This window comes from Eulemur rufifrons, chromosome 5 (assembly GCF_041146395.1).
Source record: "Eulemur rufifrons isolate Redbay chromosome 5, OSU_ERuf_1, whole genome shotgun sequence".
NCBI classification, from domain to species: domain Eukaryota; kingdom Metazoa; phylum Chordata; class Mammalia; order Primates; family Lemuridae; genus Eulemur; species Eulemur rufifrons.
This window is the reverse complement of record NC_090987.1, coordinates 53,927,092-53,944,859: the sequence shown is the minus strand read 5'-3', so window position 1 is coordinate 53,944,859 and position 17,768 is coordinate 53,927,092. Positions and strand designations below refer to the sequence as shown.

Here is a 17,768-nt window from a genome sequence, read left to right as displayed (position 1 = left end):
GAGCAAGGGGACGCCCCACGCGGTGCAGAATGGTGTTAGCTACTGGGGTGGCAGCGTTGAGGGGCTAGCTCTTGCCACTTCCTGCCCAGACACCCTCAAGGCAGACTACAGAGGACACTGCGGCCTTGGTGCAGAGCGAAGCTTGGGGCATCCAGGCCTGGCTCTGGGCGGGAGCCCTGGAGGGGCCACTGATGGGGCTGTGCTGTGTGGATGACCTGGGAGAGAGGGCAACGTGGAGGGGCCGAGGCCAGGCCGCGACATATGCCCAGAGGCCAGCTGCACCGAGCCAGAGCCGTCTCGGGCATGTGGCCCTACCTGGGCTCTGCGGCTCACACGTTCCGGCTGTGGGGACTGAGGCACAGCGAGCACAGCTGGTTCGCCGTGGCACGCAGGGCCTGTCTTGCTCCAGAGCCTGGTCCCCTTCCCCTGCGCGGGACTGCGGGCTGCGGAGGGGATGGGTGCCAGGAGCCCTGGGGACACAGGTCGTGGGCAGGCTAGGGCCCCAGTGAAGAGGGGGTGTCTCCAGTGCTCATGGCCCCCTCCCCCTGCAGAAGGTGGGCTGTGACGGGGTGATCGGCTCCAGCAAGCAGGAGGACAAGTGTGGCGTGTGCGGAGGGGACAACAGTCACTGCAAAGTGGTCAAGGGCACGTTCACGCGCTCGCCCAAGAAGCACGGTGAGTGAGCCCTCGCCCGGGTCCGAGCGTCTGCAGCTCCTACGCCCGGGCTGGGCTGGGCCCGGCTCATCCTTGCAGCTCTGTCTCGGTTCATGACTGTTCTCGTGGGGGGTGGGGGGATCAGGGAGGGTGAGGCAGAGGGGGAACCCTACGTCAGGGCAGAGGAGAATGGGGGCCCGGGTCACAGGGGTCAGGGCAGAGAATGCCAGGTTATAAGGGTGCCCACGTTGGGCCTTTGGAGTCTTTATTGGAGATCAGGAGCCCCCCAGCCCTCCAGTGACACCCAGCTGGCCTGTCTGTCCCCGGTTCTCTCCTCCTGCCCCAGCTGGCTGTCAGCAGGGCTTTGCTGGACTGGTCAGTGCAGCCTGCAGCCTGGGCGCACAGTAGGTCCGTCCCTGCAGGGCTGCCGGATGGGGCTGGGGACCATGGGGTCCCCGGCCAAGGTGGGCTCTGGGGAAACGGCCCTCTGGGAGAGCCTCGTTCCAGAGCAGTGCCCTTCCTGGCCCTCGGCCCTCTGGGTAGGCCTGTGGCAGCCAGCGGCACCTCTGTGGGCCTGGCCGTCCTGCCTCTGAAGTGGGGAGAAGCCATTTAATTGGCCCTTTAGGAGCAAATGAGCGGGGCTGGTCTCAGAAGTCCCTTAGGTCAGGTGCTCAGCGGGGCCTCGCCGCAGCCCCACGGGAATGCGGTGTCTTTAGTTTGCAGGTGGCAGAGGTCAGAGAGGCCACGCAGCTTGCTGACAGCCCCTCCCAGACGTGGCATCTTAGCTTGGTGCTGAGGTGACTGAGGGCCAGGGTTCCACCTGGGCGGGTTCCCGGTGGAGGAGGCCGAGGGAGCATCTAGGATGCGATGTGGACACAGGGCCAGGACAGGAAGCAGCGCCAGCCTGGGCTGTGCCCCGGCCCGGACGCAGCGGCCCTCCTGGCGGCCTCTCCTCGGGTGGGCGGTCAGAGCCCAAGAAAGCCCGGGCCTGGGGAGCGCCCGCGGGGGCACCGCCTTCACAGGCGAGGTCCCTCCGCGCTGTCCGGCGTCGAGAGGCCTCTTCCCTTCTCTTCCACACTGTCTTCCCACATCCAAACAAAGGTCACATCAAGATGTTTGAGATCCCCGCGGGAGCCAGACACCTGCTCATCCAGGAGGTGGACGCCACCAGCCACCATCTGGGTGAGTCTCAGAGCTGGACGACTCGGTGTCCTTGAGACCTGGCTCCTTGGGGCTGGGCAGAGGGCCAGGGGCCAAGAGGCCTGGGCTGTGCGGCTGGAACCTGAGCTGGGGCGCCCCCCCCAACCTGTCCCTTGGCCTGGGGCCTTGCCGGGGGTTTTCTCCCTGCGGAGAGGCCCCGGGGCTGGACTGGGTCAGGGGTCCTGGGTGCTGCGGCCCAGCGCCCACGGCGGCAAGTGGCAAACGCCGCTCTTGTAATACTCATTTTCCTCTCTCCCTTATTTTAAGAGGAATCTTTGTGTTGCTACCTTAATGCAAATCCGGTACGTTAGGTAGAAGGTAAACATAAAAATTAATTCCCAACAAAAAGACACCTCTGTCGCAAAGCTGTTTCCTGCCGAGGTCTCTGGGACGGAGGCCCACTCTGCGGAGGGGCGAGTGTCAGGGAGGAGTCGGGCCCACCAGCGCCAACAGAGGCTTCTCCACGACGTGGACAGAATTAGAGGGGACCTTCTCACTCGTGCCCTGTCTGTGGCGCCCCAGAGTCACCCAGAAGCCCCCAGCAGCCACCTTCCACACCGCCGGAAGTGTGGGCCCCCTGACCAGCCAGGTTCTTGCTCCTGGATGGCCGGCAGAGGCCCAGGGGCCTGAGGGCCTCCGGTCAGGCCAGGCCTCTTCGTGGAGTGGGGGCTGTGGAGCCGCTGGGCCTCAGCCAGGCCACAGTCACCGAGGGGGTGGAGAGACCCTGCTGTCTGGGGACATGGGCTTACCCCTCGTGTCCAGCAGATGCCTGTGCCGGGGGGGGGGGGGACCCCTCCTTCCATGCTGCCTGATGGCCACCAGCTCCCACTGAGTGCCCTAAAGAGACAGCGGGAGGGGCCTGGGCAGCTGCCAAGCTGCTTCCGAGGAGGCCCTGCCTCCAGGGCCTGGGGGCAGATCCAGGAAGGGCACTAGGGTGGCAAACGGTGCGCGTGGGGGTGATCTAGTCCCGGCAGGGCCTCAGAGGGCAAGTGGGCTCCCAGAGCGATTTGGATGTCAGCGGCACAGACACGCTGGCAGAGGGCGGCTGGGGAGACGAGGGGCTCTGCCGCCCACAACTCCCCACCAACCACACCAGCATGCCCTGCGGGCCTGCCCCCGCCGGCCTGGGCCCTGTCCTGGGGTGACTGCGGCCAAAGACTTCCCCTTGCCATTCTCAGCTGTCAAGAACCTGGAGACAGGCAAGTTCATCTTAAACGAGGAGAATGACCTGGATGCCACTTCTAAATCTTTCATCGCCATGGGCGTGGAGTGGGAGTACAGGGACGAGGACGGCCGGGAGACGCTGCAGACCATGGGCCCCCTCCATGGCACCATCACCGTCCTGGTGAGCCGAGGCCAGGCCGAGCCCACCGCCTCCTTGCTGCCCTGGGGCGGGGCTGGGGAGCCTGGAGCCCTGCGCCCCTGCACGCTCCAGGCTGCGCTCTGCACAGCCTCCTTGGCCTGCCCTTGCACCCAAGGTCTCCAACGCTGTGTCACAGCCAGGAGGGGACATGGGCCCATGATTCGGGGCTCTGGGCCCTGTGTGACCCACGGGTGACCTTGAACATACTCTCCCCTCTAGGGCTCTGGTGTCCCTGTCTGAATGACATTTGCAGCCACCATCCACCACGCTCATTCACGTGCGCTGTCACACTGAAACCCTGCCACACCCTTGGGGGGGTAGTCAGGGCCCAGGAAGCCAGACCACCAACCCCGGGTCACACTGGACATGCCTCTAAGTAGGACTGGACCTCAGATCTCCTGGGTCCAGGGCCACAGGCTGCTCCTGGCTGTGGGGATTACTAAGGGGGCTGGATTCTCAAATCACTTCTGAAAATTTAATTTTAATTGCATAAACGACATATTTTATTTGTCAGAATGTAAACACACAGGTAAGCCTCTGGTGCCCTAGCGAGCACGCTAGGGGCGGGTCCAGTCAGCCAGCCCTGCGCTTCACACGTGGGCGCACCTGTGAACAGGTGTGATGACGGCCAGGTGCGCTCTGTGTCCGCCCTGTGCCAGCCTGCTTGTTTCATGGGACATGAATCAAAAATATATATTAAACAAAATGTCTTTAAACAGAATCTCACATAAAACAAGGTTATACACGGATCAGTTGACAAAGCTGTGACCAGAGGCTTGCGGGGACCTAGCCCCGTGCCCCGTGGTGCCCCAGCAGCTCTGGCGGAGCAGCCCGCCGTGAGCGCCGGGAGTGAGTGCGCCCGGGCTGGCCCCTGCACCGGCCGCAGAGGGAGGGAGGAGAGCGGGACAGACACATTCACGGCCGTCCTGGGGGGGCACAGGTTGTCCCGGAAGGAGATGCCCGGATCTCACTGACGTACAAATACATGATCCATGAGGACTCGCTCAATGTCGATGACAACAATGTCCTCGAAGATGACTCTGTGGTCTACGAGTGGGCCCTGAAGAAGTGGTCTCCCTGCTCCAAGCCCTGCGGCGGAGGTGAGGGGGTCTCTCAGAGTTGGGGCCCTGAGTGGCATGGGGGTGGCCGTGAGGCGGTGGGAGCACCCCAGGCAGGCCCAGCGTGAGCAGAGCGTGGAGCTGGACCGCAGCGCTGCGGAGGTCTGGCTGAGCGGGATGGGTCTTCCGGGCGCGGGGCTTCCCGAGTGGACGGTGCCCTCCTGACTGCCGGGCCTGACGCCCGAGTGAGCCTGGGCGTGGGCCCAAGGTGGGAAGACTGGCCCTGGGGGCTGGGGCGCCTCGGCAGGGACCTTTGCCTGGGACCTCTGCCTAGCGGGTGGGCAAGAGGGGTGGGTGCTGGGGCATCAGGCCAAAGGGGCATGAGACCATGCTGGCACAGCCCGCCTGGCAGGACCTTGGCCTGTGGGTGGACCCACCATGGCATCGGCAGGACCGGCCACAGGCAAGCTTGGGCAGTGCTGGGGGCAGGGCTGTGCGCAGAGGGGCCCATCTGTCCAACGTCCTCACTGCTCCTGGCGGCTGGACGAGATAGGAGGCCGGTGGCCAGGACAGACCTCCCTGGGATTGCAGGCCAGGCCCCACAAGCAGCTTACCAAGGGAGGGGGCCACGGCCTGGTCCAGGCTCCTGGAAGGGTCCTCTTCCAGGCCCCCCAGGCAGATGGTGTCCCCACCCTTCGCTGTGCCTCCACGTCCCGCCGGGACTTCATCAGCACGTCCTGCTGATTCTCACTCCTGCGTGTCTCTCAGACCCGCCTGCCATTCCCACCGTCCCGGTCACCCCCTGGTCCTGGCACCTTCCTCCCCACTGGTGTGTCCAGTCTTGCCCCCAGAGTGACCTCGTAAAGGAACACGTCAGACCGTGTCCATTCCTGGAGTCAGAGTCTTCTCTGCTGCTCCCTCTGCTCTTGGGATTAAGAGACAAAATTCCCCTCATGCCTCCGTGGTCCATGGAGCTTGCTGACGTCTCCTGGAGCCCTGGCACCCTGCCCGCGGCCCCCTAGGCCCTGGCCGCGCTGGCCTTGAGCTTGCCTGCCACCACCGCACAGGCCTCCCCACTACATCAGCACCCCTCCCTCCTCTGCTTCCTGGGACGTCCCCCGACGCCCGGGCTGGCCGGCTTTTTCTCGTCCTTTTGTCTTGCCCCCCAGGCTGGGGCTTCGCCACCATTTTCCTCTCAGGCTCTGCCGTTCCGCTGGGGGCTGCCCTGTGCGCTGCAGGGGTGGAGCAGCACCCCTCCCCCAGTTGTGACACCACCCTGCTGGAGAAAACTGCCCCAGTTGAGAACTGCCACACCAAGGGTGTGGTGGAGGGGGACGTGTGGGCCGTGCACCCAGTGCTGGTCCAACGCCCGGCTTGTGCCAGGCCCCCCGCGCACACTGAGTCACGATGGAGAGGAGATACGGCCTCCGCTCTGGCCAGGATCCAGGGACGGGACCGTGGGAGAATCCAGGGAGGGGACTGGTGGGGAGAAGGTGGCCTCTCTCTGCGCCGTCTGGCGCCCTCCCAGAGCTCCCAGCACCCCCGCTGGGCTTGCAGCCCTGCCCCACCCTCCACATCATCTCAAGGGTGCGGAGGAGAACTCAGCTGGGACTGCTGCTGGAGCCCACCCCTCCGTGCCCCCTTGGGGGCTGTACTGCCCCATAGAGCCCCCTCCAGCTCTCTGTCTTTAGGGTCCCAGTTCACCAAGTATGGTTGCCGCCGGAGGCTGGACCACAAGATGGTGCACCGAGGCTTCTGCGCCGCCCTTGCAAAGCCCAAAGCCATCCGCCGGGCATGCAACCCACAGGAGTGCTCCCAGCCTGTGTGAGTGCCCCTGGCTGGGGTCCCACTAGACGGAGAGAGGCTAGAGGCCAGCAGGGGTTCCCATAGAGGGAGGTGTGGGATCTGAACCTCTGAGCAGCTCTGGGCATGGCGTTGCCCAAGGCATGGAACAGGGTCTCTCCCACCATGTTCCCTGGAGTCTAAGATGCTGCGGGTTGGAAGGTGCACCCCAGGTTTGGACCTCCTAACCTGAAACAGTGGTGTACATCTTAGAAATGACAACAAATATTGATGCCCAGATGGGGAAACTGAGCTTAGAGGGCCCAGGGCTGGCCCCCAGTCCTGTGGTAGATGTCTCCTAAGCAGGGCTTTGGTGTCAGGCCTGGGGCTTGGCCAGCTGCACTTCTGGGCCCAGGTTCCTTTTGCAGGGCCCTGTGAGGGGAAGATGGTTGGTAACTAGGCAGACGGAGACCGTGCAGGACAGGGTGCTGAGAGTCCACACTGCTCTCGAGCTCTGCCCAGAAGGATTCGTGACGTCAGCAGGTCAGGACAGATGGCAGGGTCAGGGGCCTGAGAAGGGACAGAAGGCAGGCAACGCTCCTCAGGCTTGTGTCCTCCACAGCCACTGGCTCCACCAGGGGTCTCCCTGTGGGGGACATGCATGGGATTCATCATCAGTAGGACCTGGGCCAACTGAGCCTTAGTTTCCCCCCCTGTGCAACCCTGCACGGCTGGCAGCTTTGTAAGAACGGGAGAATGTGGGCCGGGGAGCAGAGGAGGCTGCCTTCTCTCTGTTCTCGCTGTCCACCTGGGCTGCAGGGAGTGGTGCTGGAGTTCAGCTGGGCTGGCTCTCCGGGGGCTACAGGGGCCTAACCATGTGCCGCTCTGCCCTGGCAGGTGGGTCACGGGCGAATGGGAGCCGTGCAGTCAGAGCTGTGGGCGGACGGGCATGCAAGTGCGCTCCGTGCGCTGCGTTCAGCCAATGCACAACAACACCACCCGCTCCGTGCACACCAAGCACTGCAATGACGCCCGGCCTGAGAGCCGCCGGGCCTGCAACCGTGAGCTCTGCCCCGGTCAGTGGCGGGCTGGGCCCTGGTCCCAGGTAAGTGCCTGGCCCTGTACCCTTGGCCCCCAGGTACCTAGGTGGCCAGGGCATTCCACTTTGGCATGTGGGCCTGGACACAATTCCTGTCGTGGGCCACATCTCGTGGGTTTCAGGGCACAAGTGGGTGCCATGGGGTCAGTGCTCTGCTGAGAAACCCACTGGAATGTGTGTCTGTACTGTACAGGCGGAGGCCCCTGGGTGCCCCGGGGGTCTGGAATCCCAGGAAACGGGAGCCTGGGCTCCAAGGCACAGTGGGCTGTTCGGGACTCTGGGATATGAGAGGAGGTCTGGTCTCATCTCAGAGGCTGGAGAGGCTGTCTAGAAGGCCAGCCGGCTCACGGGAGGGAGATGTTCAGTGGGGCTTAGACGTGTGCTTAGTCCAGAACCTGCTGGACTGCATGGTGGGCCGCGTCCTGGAGCTCAAGGAGAGTGGGCTCAAAGGCCAGAGGGACAGCTCAGGGACAGGGGCCGAGCACCAGCCAAGGCCAGGCCACAGCTGACATGAGCTCTGACAGCCAGCCCACAGGCCTGGTATGCCGGGGTCCCTGAGATCATCCTCAGGCTCAACAGCCGCCTGGGAGGACGCACAGAGCTCAGAAGCTGCCGTGCTCACAGCTGTAGTTTAGTACACTGACAGGACACGGTAGAATCAGCAACGGGAAAGGGCACACGGCGTGAAGTCGGGAGGAAACCAGGCACATGCTCCTGGGTGTCCCCTCCCAGTGGAGTCACAAGGGACACACTTAATTCTCCCAGCGCTCACGTGTGGCAATACATGTGAGGTGTTGCCAACCAGGGAGGCCCACCAGAGCCCGGGCACCCGGGGTTTCCACTGGGGGCCACACAGGTATTTAGTGCCCATGTGACGGACCTCGGACGGCAGAGGGAAGCAGGTGTTCCCCATAAACCACATCGTTGGTACGAACTACCTGGACCAACTGCTAGGGCACGACTGAGGCCTCAGGCATGCAAACGCACTCTTAGCGGACAGAACCTTCCATGGGCTGGGTTCCCAGGAGCTTCCCAAGAGCCAGTCCTAAAAACAGGCCCTTCTTGGGAATATGCAGGGTTTGAGCAACCCAGGTCTGCTCAGTCAACCCTTTCTCGAACACACCACAAGGACTGGAGAGTTTTCCTTGGGCCGGGCTGGGCACCACTGCTCCTTCTGGCCCCCCCCTGCTGGTGTGGTGGGGCAGAGAGGGCACTGGTGGCAGAGCCTTGAGTCTGGGCGTGCTGGGGCCTGTTGGAGCTTCCGGGACTTGGTCAGAGCTTTGCGGGTGGCCACAGGGCACAGCTGCTGGAAAAGGGAGGTTCTCCCTGGGGACCGGGCATGTCAGGCCCACACAGCCTCTGAACGGTGCTGACTCAGCCATGCGGAGAGACAGGCACTGTGAGTCTCCTTCGTGTGCCCTGGCGGTGGCCGCCCGGCGCGCTCACATGGGGGGGGGGGCGGGGAGGCTGAACGGCGCCTGGCGACTCTCCCCCTGCAGTGCTCGGTGACCTGTGGCAATGGGACGCAGGAGCGGCCGGTGCTGTGCCGCACCGCAGACGACAGCTTCGGCATCTGCCAGGAGGAGCGGCCCGAGACAGCGAGGATCTGCAGGCTTGGCCCGTGTCCCGGTAAGCCCCCTGCTCCCTGCCCTGGGGCGTGGGCTGGGGACGTGGTTCGGGCGGGTTTGGCTCTTCCCCAGAAGTGGCTGGACGCAGAGACCTTGGAGAAGCAGAGCCCCCTGGGCCAGGGCTGGGGCCTTTCCCTAGTGGGAAGCGGAGGAAGTCCGCATGCACCCTGACCTCTGAGCGCCCCTCCCTGCCCCTGTGGCCCTGTGCCCACTCGGCAAGCCAGGGGCTGTCAGGAGCCCTTAGAGGAGAACCACCTCAACACGCTCTGACCCGGCGGGGGCCCAGCCGTTGCCACAGCCCCCTCTCTCCTCCCTCTAGGAAACGTCTCCGACCCCTCCAAGAAGAGCTACGTGGTGCAGTGGCTGTCCCGCCCAGACCCCGACTCGCCCATCCAGAAGATCTCGTCAAGTAACCGCCCCGTTTATAACTCTGCCTCTGCCCTCCAGTGCATGCCCTGCGCCTTGTGGAGCTTGCCGTGGGCCCCCCTGCTCTCTTTCTATGGAAAGCTCCCCTGACTCCGAGCGCGCCTTGCGTCCGTTCTCTCCCGGCCGCGGTGCTCGGCACCTCCGGAGCCCGCGCCGGCAGGGCCAGCCTGGCAGAGGCGTGGCCTGGGGCTCTGGCCCCTTGTGTCAGGGCCGGGACCTGGTTGGTGACGGCTTGTAAAGGGGCAAAGATCTGTCGTGGTGCTGGAGGGGTCAGAGGCCACAGTGCGAATGTGACCACTTCGCCACGGGGCCGCCTGCCACCTGGCTGCAGTGGGGGGACTGGCTGCCCCTTCGCACCGCCCACCGCGGGGCGCGGCCGGAGGGGTCTCTGGGGCGTGCGGTTTCGCGTCGCTGTGCCGTGCGGGGGACCCAAGCCCGGGTTTCCCGCGGTGCCAGGGGTTTCCGGCTGCCACCACCGCTGCTGCTGCTATGCCACCCTTTGCTGAGCGTCCTGACTCGTGGAACTGTGGCCTGCTTCCACCCGGCCTTTGCGTCCAGCTCACACAGCCCCCGCCCGTCCCCTGTCCTCTCAGGGGTCCGGATGAAAAAAGGAGGCAAGGGTCGTGTCCCTGCGGGGGACCTGGGAGTCCCCGCGCTTCCATTCTCTGTCCATTAGCCCCAATGGCCTTTCTCATCGTGCGCACAAGACCCCCGTCCATAGGGTTGAGCGAGAGCGAGCGTGATACGGATGTGCCTCACCTACCAGTGTGAAAAATACAGAATTACCTCAATTTTTATTGCTTTTTTGCTTAGAAAAACTATGTAGAAAATGCCTTAAAGTTGAAAGGTAACAGAATTGGCTGCTAATGCCAGCTTCCGAGGGGGGCCGTGGTCCAGGTAGGAGGCAGTGAAGGTGTCGGGGGAGCCGGTGGATCCAGCCACCTTTTGCCAAGTTCAAGGTTTCCGACCGCACGGCCTCGCTCCCCCAGCTGAGCGCCCGCGCATCCTGGGCGCGCTCAGCCTGTCCCCGCGGGAGGGAGTCGTGCGGGACCGCGCGGCCAGCCGGCGCCGACTGTTGCGTGGGGCCGCGCGGGGGCTCCGGCCTTACACCCGGGACGGCCCGCTGCCCTGGCCGCGTAGCGCACGCCGCCCTCCATCGGCCCGCGTCCTAGCGTCCCCGCCGGCGCCCGGCTCTGACCACTGTTCTGTAAATACCGGTGTGTAACGCGTGCCGATCTTCACGACTGTTAACTTGCAACTTTGCCGGGGCTGTATGGGCGCCGCGCGCCTGGGGAAGGTGCCGTACGGTCCTGGGCATCGTGCTCTGTCTATATGCACTTTGGTTTATCAGGGACATTTTATTAGTGTTTTGTATGTATTTAATGACGTATTATATAGGTTCCATTGTTGTTGCTTTTCCGGTTTTTTTATGAGACAACATTAGCGTGTGCCAAAGTGACTGTGAAAATGACCTTCTATTCTTACTAATGATGGAAAGACCTCCTGTCATGCATCCCACAAATAAACTCAATAAAATTCCGTGAAACTGGGCGCTTTGCTTGGGTTTGGCAAGCTGATGGCTCGTTTCTCTCACCTGGCTGACGAGGCTGAAGAGCTGCGGGTTCACTCTGTCGCGGTCACCCCGTTTCTTATTCAGATGACTTCACTGCCCCACGGAGGTATTCAGGTCCCTTCCCAGGCATTTTCCAAATATGACCGCAGCCTGTGCAGACACTCTGGGGACCTTGACTGTGACTGCGAGTGCCAAACGAGCGCCTGCACGTGTCTGGGTCCTCCCCTCGGAGATGGTGGTCTCGGGCGGGAGGAGCCCCAAGAGGGTTTCTCCTCGTCTTTGGGATCAGAGCCTGTAGGGTGGAAACTCGGGGTCAGTAGTCACCTGCCCGACTCCAGGCACAGTTCTCAGCCCTGGGCTACTCGCTGGAGGACGGAGAGCTGCCCAAGTGGCCCGGGGGGCGGGGGGCTGGGCAGCCCCAGGAGAGTCTGGGTCCGGGAGGGGAGGGCCGCAGTGGCTGCCAGGGCAGCCTGCCGACATGCGGGCGTGTGCGTGTGTGCTCAGCCGCGCCTGCCCGTGTCTCCCCAGCTCCACCCTGGGGAGCCTCGGGGCCTGTGTTCACTCAGCTTGCTGACAATGACCAGGCAGAGGGTCAGGGTTCAGCAGGGACCTCAGGAGCTGGGGCCTGTGCTGTGTCCTGCTGGCAGGAAGCTAACTGCTCCGTTTTATGGAGCACTGAGGAGTCTTCTGCCAGGGAGGAGTAAGAAAGCTTGGGAGACCATGAGAGAGAGCGGCGTGGAGCGGCCCAGCACCGCAGACACAGCCTTGGGGCACAGGGCCAGGCCCCAGGTGCCAGCCTGCCCAGGGCTGTCATTAAAAGGAATCGTAGCGCAAGACAGACAAGGAGCCCCAAGAAAATTGTCTGCCAGTCCTTCGTTCCATTCAGTCTGCCTCCCAGGGATGGGTCAGGAGCAGCTGCCCCCTAAGGGGGCCCCCGTGAGAGCTAAAGACAGACTGCCCAAAGCCCAGGGGCCGCACGCCCAGGGGACACCCACGGTGCCATGGAGGGCATGTGGGGAGGAGGGGGTCACTCACTTTTTAACCAGCCGCCTGAATTTCTGACTGGCGAAATGGGTGACTGCTGTACTGAGAAAAGAGAAAGAAGTATTCTCCACCCCAGCGTTTCCCGCAGCGGGATGGGCGAGGGTGGCGGTGCGTGAGCGTGGCCGAGGTGCCCTTCCTGGCTCCCTGCCACCCCGCCTCAGCTTGACAGTCCCCCGGGGGACCAGCCTCAGCCTCTCACAGCTGCTCACGCTCCCCCAGCCGTCGGTGTCGCAGGAGGAGTGTCTCCTGCGAGTTTGATGCATGAAAGTTTCACTTTAAAACTGACCAAAAGGACTTAAAACTTTTCTTTGTATTCATGTTCAGGGCCACCTTGGTTTACCGCGGTAGTTTTCCATGAACAATGGTAGTATAACATTTTCTTCTACAATAAATATTAAGTTTAAAAAAGGAGTTAATTTAAAGGAAACTACTAAGCAAATAATAATACAGGTGGTATTCGGCTATAGCCAAGATCGTGGGACGGGCACACAATGACTTCAGTTTTGGAAAAGTGTGTTAACTCTCGGCAGCTGATTGTCATTCACAGGAAGACAAAGTCTTGCTAGTTAATTGCTGCTGGAAATGGCTGTAGATCAAGTATTACGAAACCAAAATTCTTATCTTGGTGGAAAGCTGTCACCAGCCAATGCCTCAGGACACATCATTCATCTCTCAGGTCAGTGATAATACTTAAAAATACACAACCACTGGTGTACTTATTTTTTTCTTTTGGAGGTATGGTCTCACTCTGTTGCCCAGGCTGGAGTGCAGTGGCTTGATCAGAGCTCACTGCAACCTCGAACTCCTGGACTCAAGCAATTCTCTTGCCTCGGCCTTCCAGGTAGCTGGGACTGTAGGCACGCATCACCATGCCTGGCTAATTTTTGTATTTTTTATAGAGACAGGGTCTCACTGTGTTGCCCAGACTGGTCTCGAGCTCCTAGCCTCAAGCTGTCCTCCCACCTGGGCCTCCCGCAGTGCTGGGATCACAGGTGTGGGCCACCTTCCATGGCCACTGGTGTACTTTTAAGAGCAGTTAGTAGTGATTATTTTGAAATTTTTCTAGGATGATATTAGCACAGCCAAGCTCTTGGCCAGTGTTTTTTTTTTGAATTGTTTATTCATTAATTGACTTATTTTTATTTTTAAAAACTGAGAGCAATGCAGCCCATTGTTCAGAGGAAATCAGGCTCAGAAATCCACCACAGACAAGGTGGAAGGAGAGCCAACCCCTGGACCATTGCCGTTTATTCAGGGGACATTTACTGAGCATTTCCTTTATGTCAAGCTCTGATCCACTTGACCAGGGTGCAGCCAACATTTTCTTTAAAGGGCCAGGTAGTAAATAAATATTTTGGGTGTTGGGGCCCATGTGGTCTCTGTGGCAACCACTCAGCTCTGCCGTTGTAGCGGGAAAGCAGTCATAGATAAGAAATGCATGGGCATGGCGGTGTTCCAATAAAACTTTATTTACAAAACCAGGTGGAGGGATGGACCTGGCCCCTGGGCCACGGTTGGCTGAGCCCTGTGCTAGACTGATGGTCTTCAGGGATCCCAGCATGGCAGGGAAGACAAAGGCTAACTGTTTAGTAGCAATCTTGTTATTTGTGTGGAGGGAGAGGCACAGGTAGCAGGAAAGGTGTCACTGTGTGGCAGGGTGGCCCTCCCCCAGCACCATCAGGCCCCGGCTCCTTCCCTTGTCAAAGCCTGGGGGGGGAGGCTGCCCCCGGCTCTTACCACGAGCCTTGCATGTCTCCCTGTGGGCTGTGATGGGGGGTTCACGTGTTCAGACTCTGGCTGCCAGAGGTGGGGGCCCTACGTTCCCCTCAGCCCAACCGCAAACAGGACAGTCTGACGTTACCTGTTTCATATCCTGGGCATCTGTACAAGAGTTCCATCTGAGGAAAGTGTTTTAGCAGTTTGAAAGCCCTGTAAGCCACATCTCAGGACCTTCTGAATTGATTTCTGGACCCCCCCCCCCGCCGCAAGAGGCCCCCCACCTTCCCCTCTCCACGTGGTGAGCACGTTTCTTGGTCTCAGTGTTAGGGAGACCTGGGCTTTTCCTGAATGGCTGGGGATTGTTTTTATCTTTGCATAGTGGATTCTGCAGCCAGCCACGTTTCTTCCTTATTTTGTCCACTTGGGAGCTCAGAGCCAGAGTTGAGTCACCTCTGCTGGTGCACACCTCTGCATGTTCTTCCTGCCTGTAGCCTTGCTGTTTAGGATCCATAATCTCCTTGTTTTGGACTTCCTCAGTCATTCATATTTATCTTTTTCATATTTCTACCTCTGGTTAACTGCGCTAGGCTCTGGTACTGGAGGGCCATTCAAATATAGCCTGCGGCTCTGCCCTTTGGAGCTTTCAGGACAATGAAAAGGTCTGGGAACTAGTCACCTCATATGTGAGCTTGCCTGCTGGGAAGACATGGCACCATGAGACCACGTGCTGGCAGGATCTTGCCCCCTCAGGGAGGTCGGGCGGTGCCTACCTGAGAAAGATGTGTTCCAGCTGTGCCTAAAGGATGAGGGTGGCAGCTGGAGGCAGAGGGCAAGTGCAGTATGTGCAAAGGCCCTGTGGCCAGAGGGAGCTCAGTGGAAAGCAGGGGTCTGAGACCTGGGGAGGCTGGAGAGATGAAGGGGACAGGTCAGGGGCTTCAAATGGGGGTGTGTGTGACATGGTCATGTTGTCGGTTAGAAAACAGCATTCCGACTGGAGCAGGATAGCTAGATGAGACAGGGCCAGAAAGGAGGCTCTTACCATGTTACGGCCAAGAGGCAGCTCTGCCGGGGTGGAGGTGGGAGAGAGAGAGAGAGGAACGTGGACGCATCCGCGGGTGTCTAGGAGGAAACTCAGACGGACTTGGAGATGACGGGCTGGGCGTGAGGGGAGGAGGTGTGAGGACACCCGGTCTGGCCCGTGTGCCTGAAAGGCCATGCATTGAGGCAGGTGGTGCCAGCAGAGGCCCTGAGCTGGGGCTGGACGCGTTGGGTCTCAGGGACCTTTGGTGCCCAGTGGGGACATAGGGGTGTGTGTCTCATAGCAAGTTGTACGCAAGAGTCTGAAGCTTCAGGAGTTGGGGCCGAGTGGTCTGAGTCACCGGCCTCTCAGGGAAACGCCAGGCTTGAGCAGCGGCGGTGCCGAGTGGGAGGATGACGTCAGGGGCTGGCCCTCGCGGGGAGGAGGGCTGCTCGTCTGTTGCTGCGGGAAGTTTCAGCAGGCCGGGCGGCTTCAGCTGTCCACAGCGCCGCACGTTGGTGCGCAGGATAACTGGCAGGTGCGGCTCCCACCCAATGCCCACCCTTTGTCCTCCCTCCTCCCTTCCCCTCTTCTGTCCTTCCTTCCTTTCAGTAGGAGATGGGGTCAAATAAGGAGAGCGAGGGAAAAGGAGGGCCCATCAGGGGGATGGGGGCCAGGTCCGAAACCATCTTTGTGGGGAGTGGAGAGACCGGACGGGGCAGGCAGTGATCAAGAATTTATAGTGGATCGCATACCCCTGTAATACGACTTATTCTTTGCTATTGAGTGATTTTTTGTAAGTCATCTAAACTTGTAAGTTGCAGAGTGAGGTGGGGGAGAAAGGAGGGTGTGACCTCAGGAAGACAGAGTGAAGGAAGCGAGCGCGGGGCGGGAGAGCCGGCGGGGGCAGCGCCCAGGGCAGGCAGGGCGGCAGGCGGGCAGGGAGCAGGCGGCGCTGCAGCGGGGCAGGGTCCCCGCAATCTGCCCGTGGTGGCCGTTCTCGCGTGGGAAGGGAACGGAAACGTGCCGGGCAGGATCCGCCAGGGCGGCAGCCTGATCGGGAGGGCCACTGGGTGCGGGAGCTGTGCCAGCACGGGAGGCGTTCGGGTAAGCTGAGGCAAGCGTAGGAAGCCCATGAAAGCTCCGGTGATTTTCCACTTCCCCGTAGCATGTGGGGCTACGAAGATCATCCAGGCAGTGCGGGTCAGGGCGGGACGCAGGGTGGTGGGGCGTGGTGCGGCCTTGGCCACGGCGGTGGAGTTTGCTGTATTGGGCTTCAGGAATTGGCTTTTAGGTTTAATTTTGTTACACTTAGATAGATCGTTGTAGAGTCAAACTCTGCCACAGAGTTTCACTGGGGTTACGCTGGGATGTCAAATGTGAAGATCTGACCAAACCCCGTTCTCTAAAATGAGCTTGGAATCCGCCCGTAAGAACAAAGCGGCCTTGTTTCTGTCTCAGCCCGTGAGATACGGAAGCATCCAGACTCGGCTGGGTGTGCGTGGAGGAGGGAGCCCCCTCACAGCTTGGGTGTCAGCACGGCGGGGCAGGGCCCAGGGGACCGAACCGCAGACTTTCCGCCTCAGCTCACTCGCCTCTGCTGCCTCGGGGCTCTGTCTCGCCTTCTCCAGCAAGCTGCCCCCGTGGGGACACAGAGTCCCCCTTATCTTGTCGTTTGGTTACTTGTCCCACTTTTCTCTTTCAGAGAGCCACTGCCAAGGTGACAAGTCAATATTCTGTAGGATGGAAGTCTTGTCTCGCTATTGCTCCATCCCAGGCTACAACAAGCTGTGCTGCAAGTCCTGCAACCTGCACGACAACCTCACCCGCGTGGGGGACGGCATAGAGCCACCGCCTGGGAAGCACAACGACATCGAAGTGTTCATGCCCACTCTGCCTGGCCCCACTGTGCTCGTGGAGGAGCCGCCTTCGCCAGGCAGCCCCCCGGAGGTTCCCCTCAATGCCTCCAGTACCAATGCCACTGAGGACCACCCGGAAACCAATGCTGTAGACGTACCCTACAAAATCCACGGCCTGGATGATGAAGTCCAGCCACCCAACCTAATCCCTCGACGACCGAGCCCGTATGAAAAGACCAGAAACCAAAGAATCCAAGAGCTCATTGATGAGATGCGGAAGAAGGAGCTGCTCGGGAAGTTCTAACGCAACGGAAAGATGGCATCGACAGCATTTCCCTGCTTATACGGATATTCCATGGGTAGCACATCCTGCATCATGAAGATGAAGCCGAAATTCCTGATTCCAAAAGGCTGGGAGAAAACAAAGAGGAGAAATGATATAAAAAATCCAGACATGGCAACCAGGCCAGCGTGTGCATCTGCTGCAGTGGTGCTGGGTGTGGAGTGCAGAGGAGCACACAGGCTCCGCGCTGCCAGGGAGGGGAGGGACAGGGACGCCTCTGGGAGAAACAAGCCGGCCCAGGTTGCTGAGTGGTCGCTGGGAATCTTTCTGTCCTTTGTGGTGATGCAGGACACTTCCCACCAGTCCCCAGGCCAAGGCACTTGACAACTGACCCGTTGCCAAGATGAGCACAACGAAGTGGAGGTCAGGAACTCAAACGCCTTCACCCGCCAGGTAGGTGACGAGGATGAGGGCAGTGGCCAGCTGGGGACTGTGACCGTCCTGAGAGCCACACCCGTCTAAACCTGAATGTCATGTCCGGTCGTTGCTGCCTTGTGAACTCTGTCTCTCTTCTCACCGGCCCTGGGCTTGCCGGGTAGTGCGCTTTTTCAGAAGTCTAGATTTCCACACGAAAAATGCGATCTTCAAAGGTCAACTCCGAATGTTTTCAGGGGGTCTGGGAGTCCGTCAGGCTTTAGATCATCAGGCTGCCACCTCTGGTGTCAGGCTTGGCCTAAAGCAGTTTTGCTAACTAAGGACTAGAAGTCACCTGACCCATGTGGTGCTCACCTTGTACCACATTTGAAGGCGCCGACCCGGTCCGCGCCGTGTGGCTGTCCTTTTCCCCAGGGGGTGATGAGAATCCTGTCACTGGAGACGCGAGGACAGACCTAAACAGGCTGTGCCCAGAAGACCCGGGGGCGCTGTCCCGGCCTCTCCCTCTCCACTAGCCCTGGCCTTGCCGGCGCCTCCAGGCTCTGGTGGAAGCGCCCCGCATTCTCCTCTGGCAGCCTGGCCCCCAGCGGCCCCAGAGGGCCTTCTCCCTCCCCAGGTGCCCCAGAA

General features: G+C 60.8%; 1 protein-coding gene across 1 annotated transcript in view; it reads left to right on the top strand.

Annotated features, from left to right (window-relative positions):
* Positions 1-17,219, top strand: part of ADAMTS2 (ADAM metallopeptidase with thrombospondin type 1 motif 2) — a 205,562-nt gene extending 188,343 nt beyond the window's left edge. Inside the window, exons 14-22 of the mRNA XM_069468315.1 lie at positions 552-675; positions 1,756-1,836; positions 3,033-3,199; positions 4,158-4,317; positions 5,967-6,099; positions 6,955-7,162; positions 8,656-8,785; positions 9,104-9,193; positions 16,270-17,219. Of these exons, the coding sequence (XP_069324416.1) occupies positions 552-675; positions 1,756-1,836; positions 3,033-3,199; positions 4,158-4,317; positions 5,967-6,099; positions 6,955-7,162; positions 8,656-8,785; positions 9,104-9,193; positions 16,270-16,727 (1,551 nt within the window). The 3' untranslated portion in view covers positions 16,728-17,219. The remainder of the gene's footprint in view (positions 1-551; positions 676-1,755; positions 1,837-3,032; positions 3,200-4,157; positions 4,318-5,966; positions 6,100-6,954; positions 7,163-8,655; positions 8,786-9,103; positions 9,194-16,269) is intronic.
* The last annotated feature ends 549 nt before the right edge of the window (positions 17,220-17,768 follow it).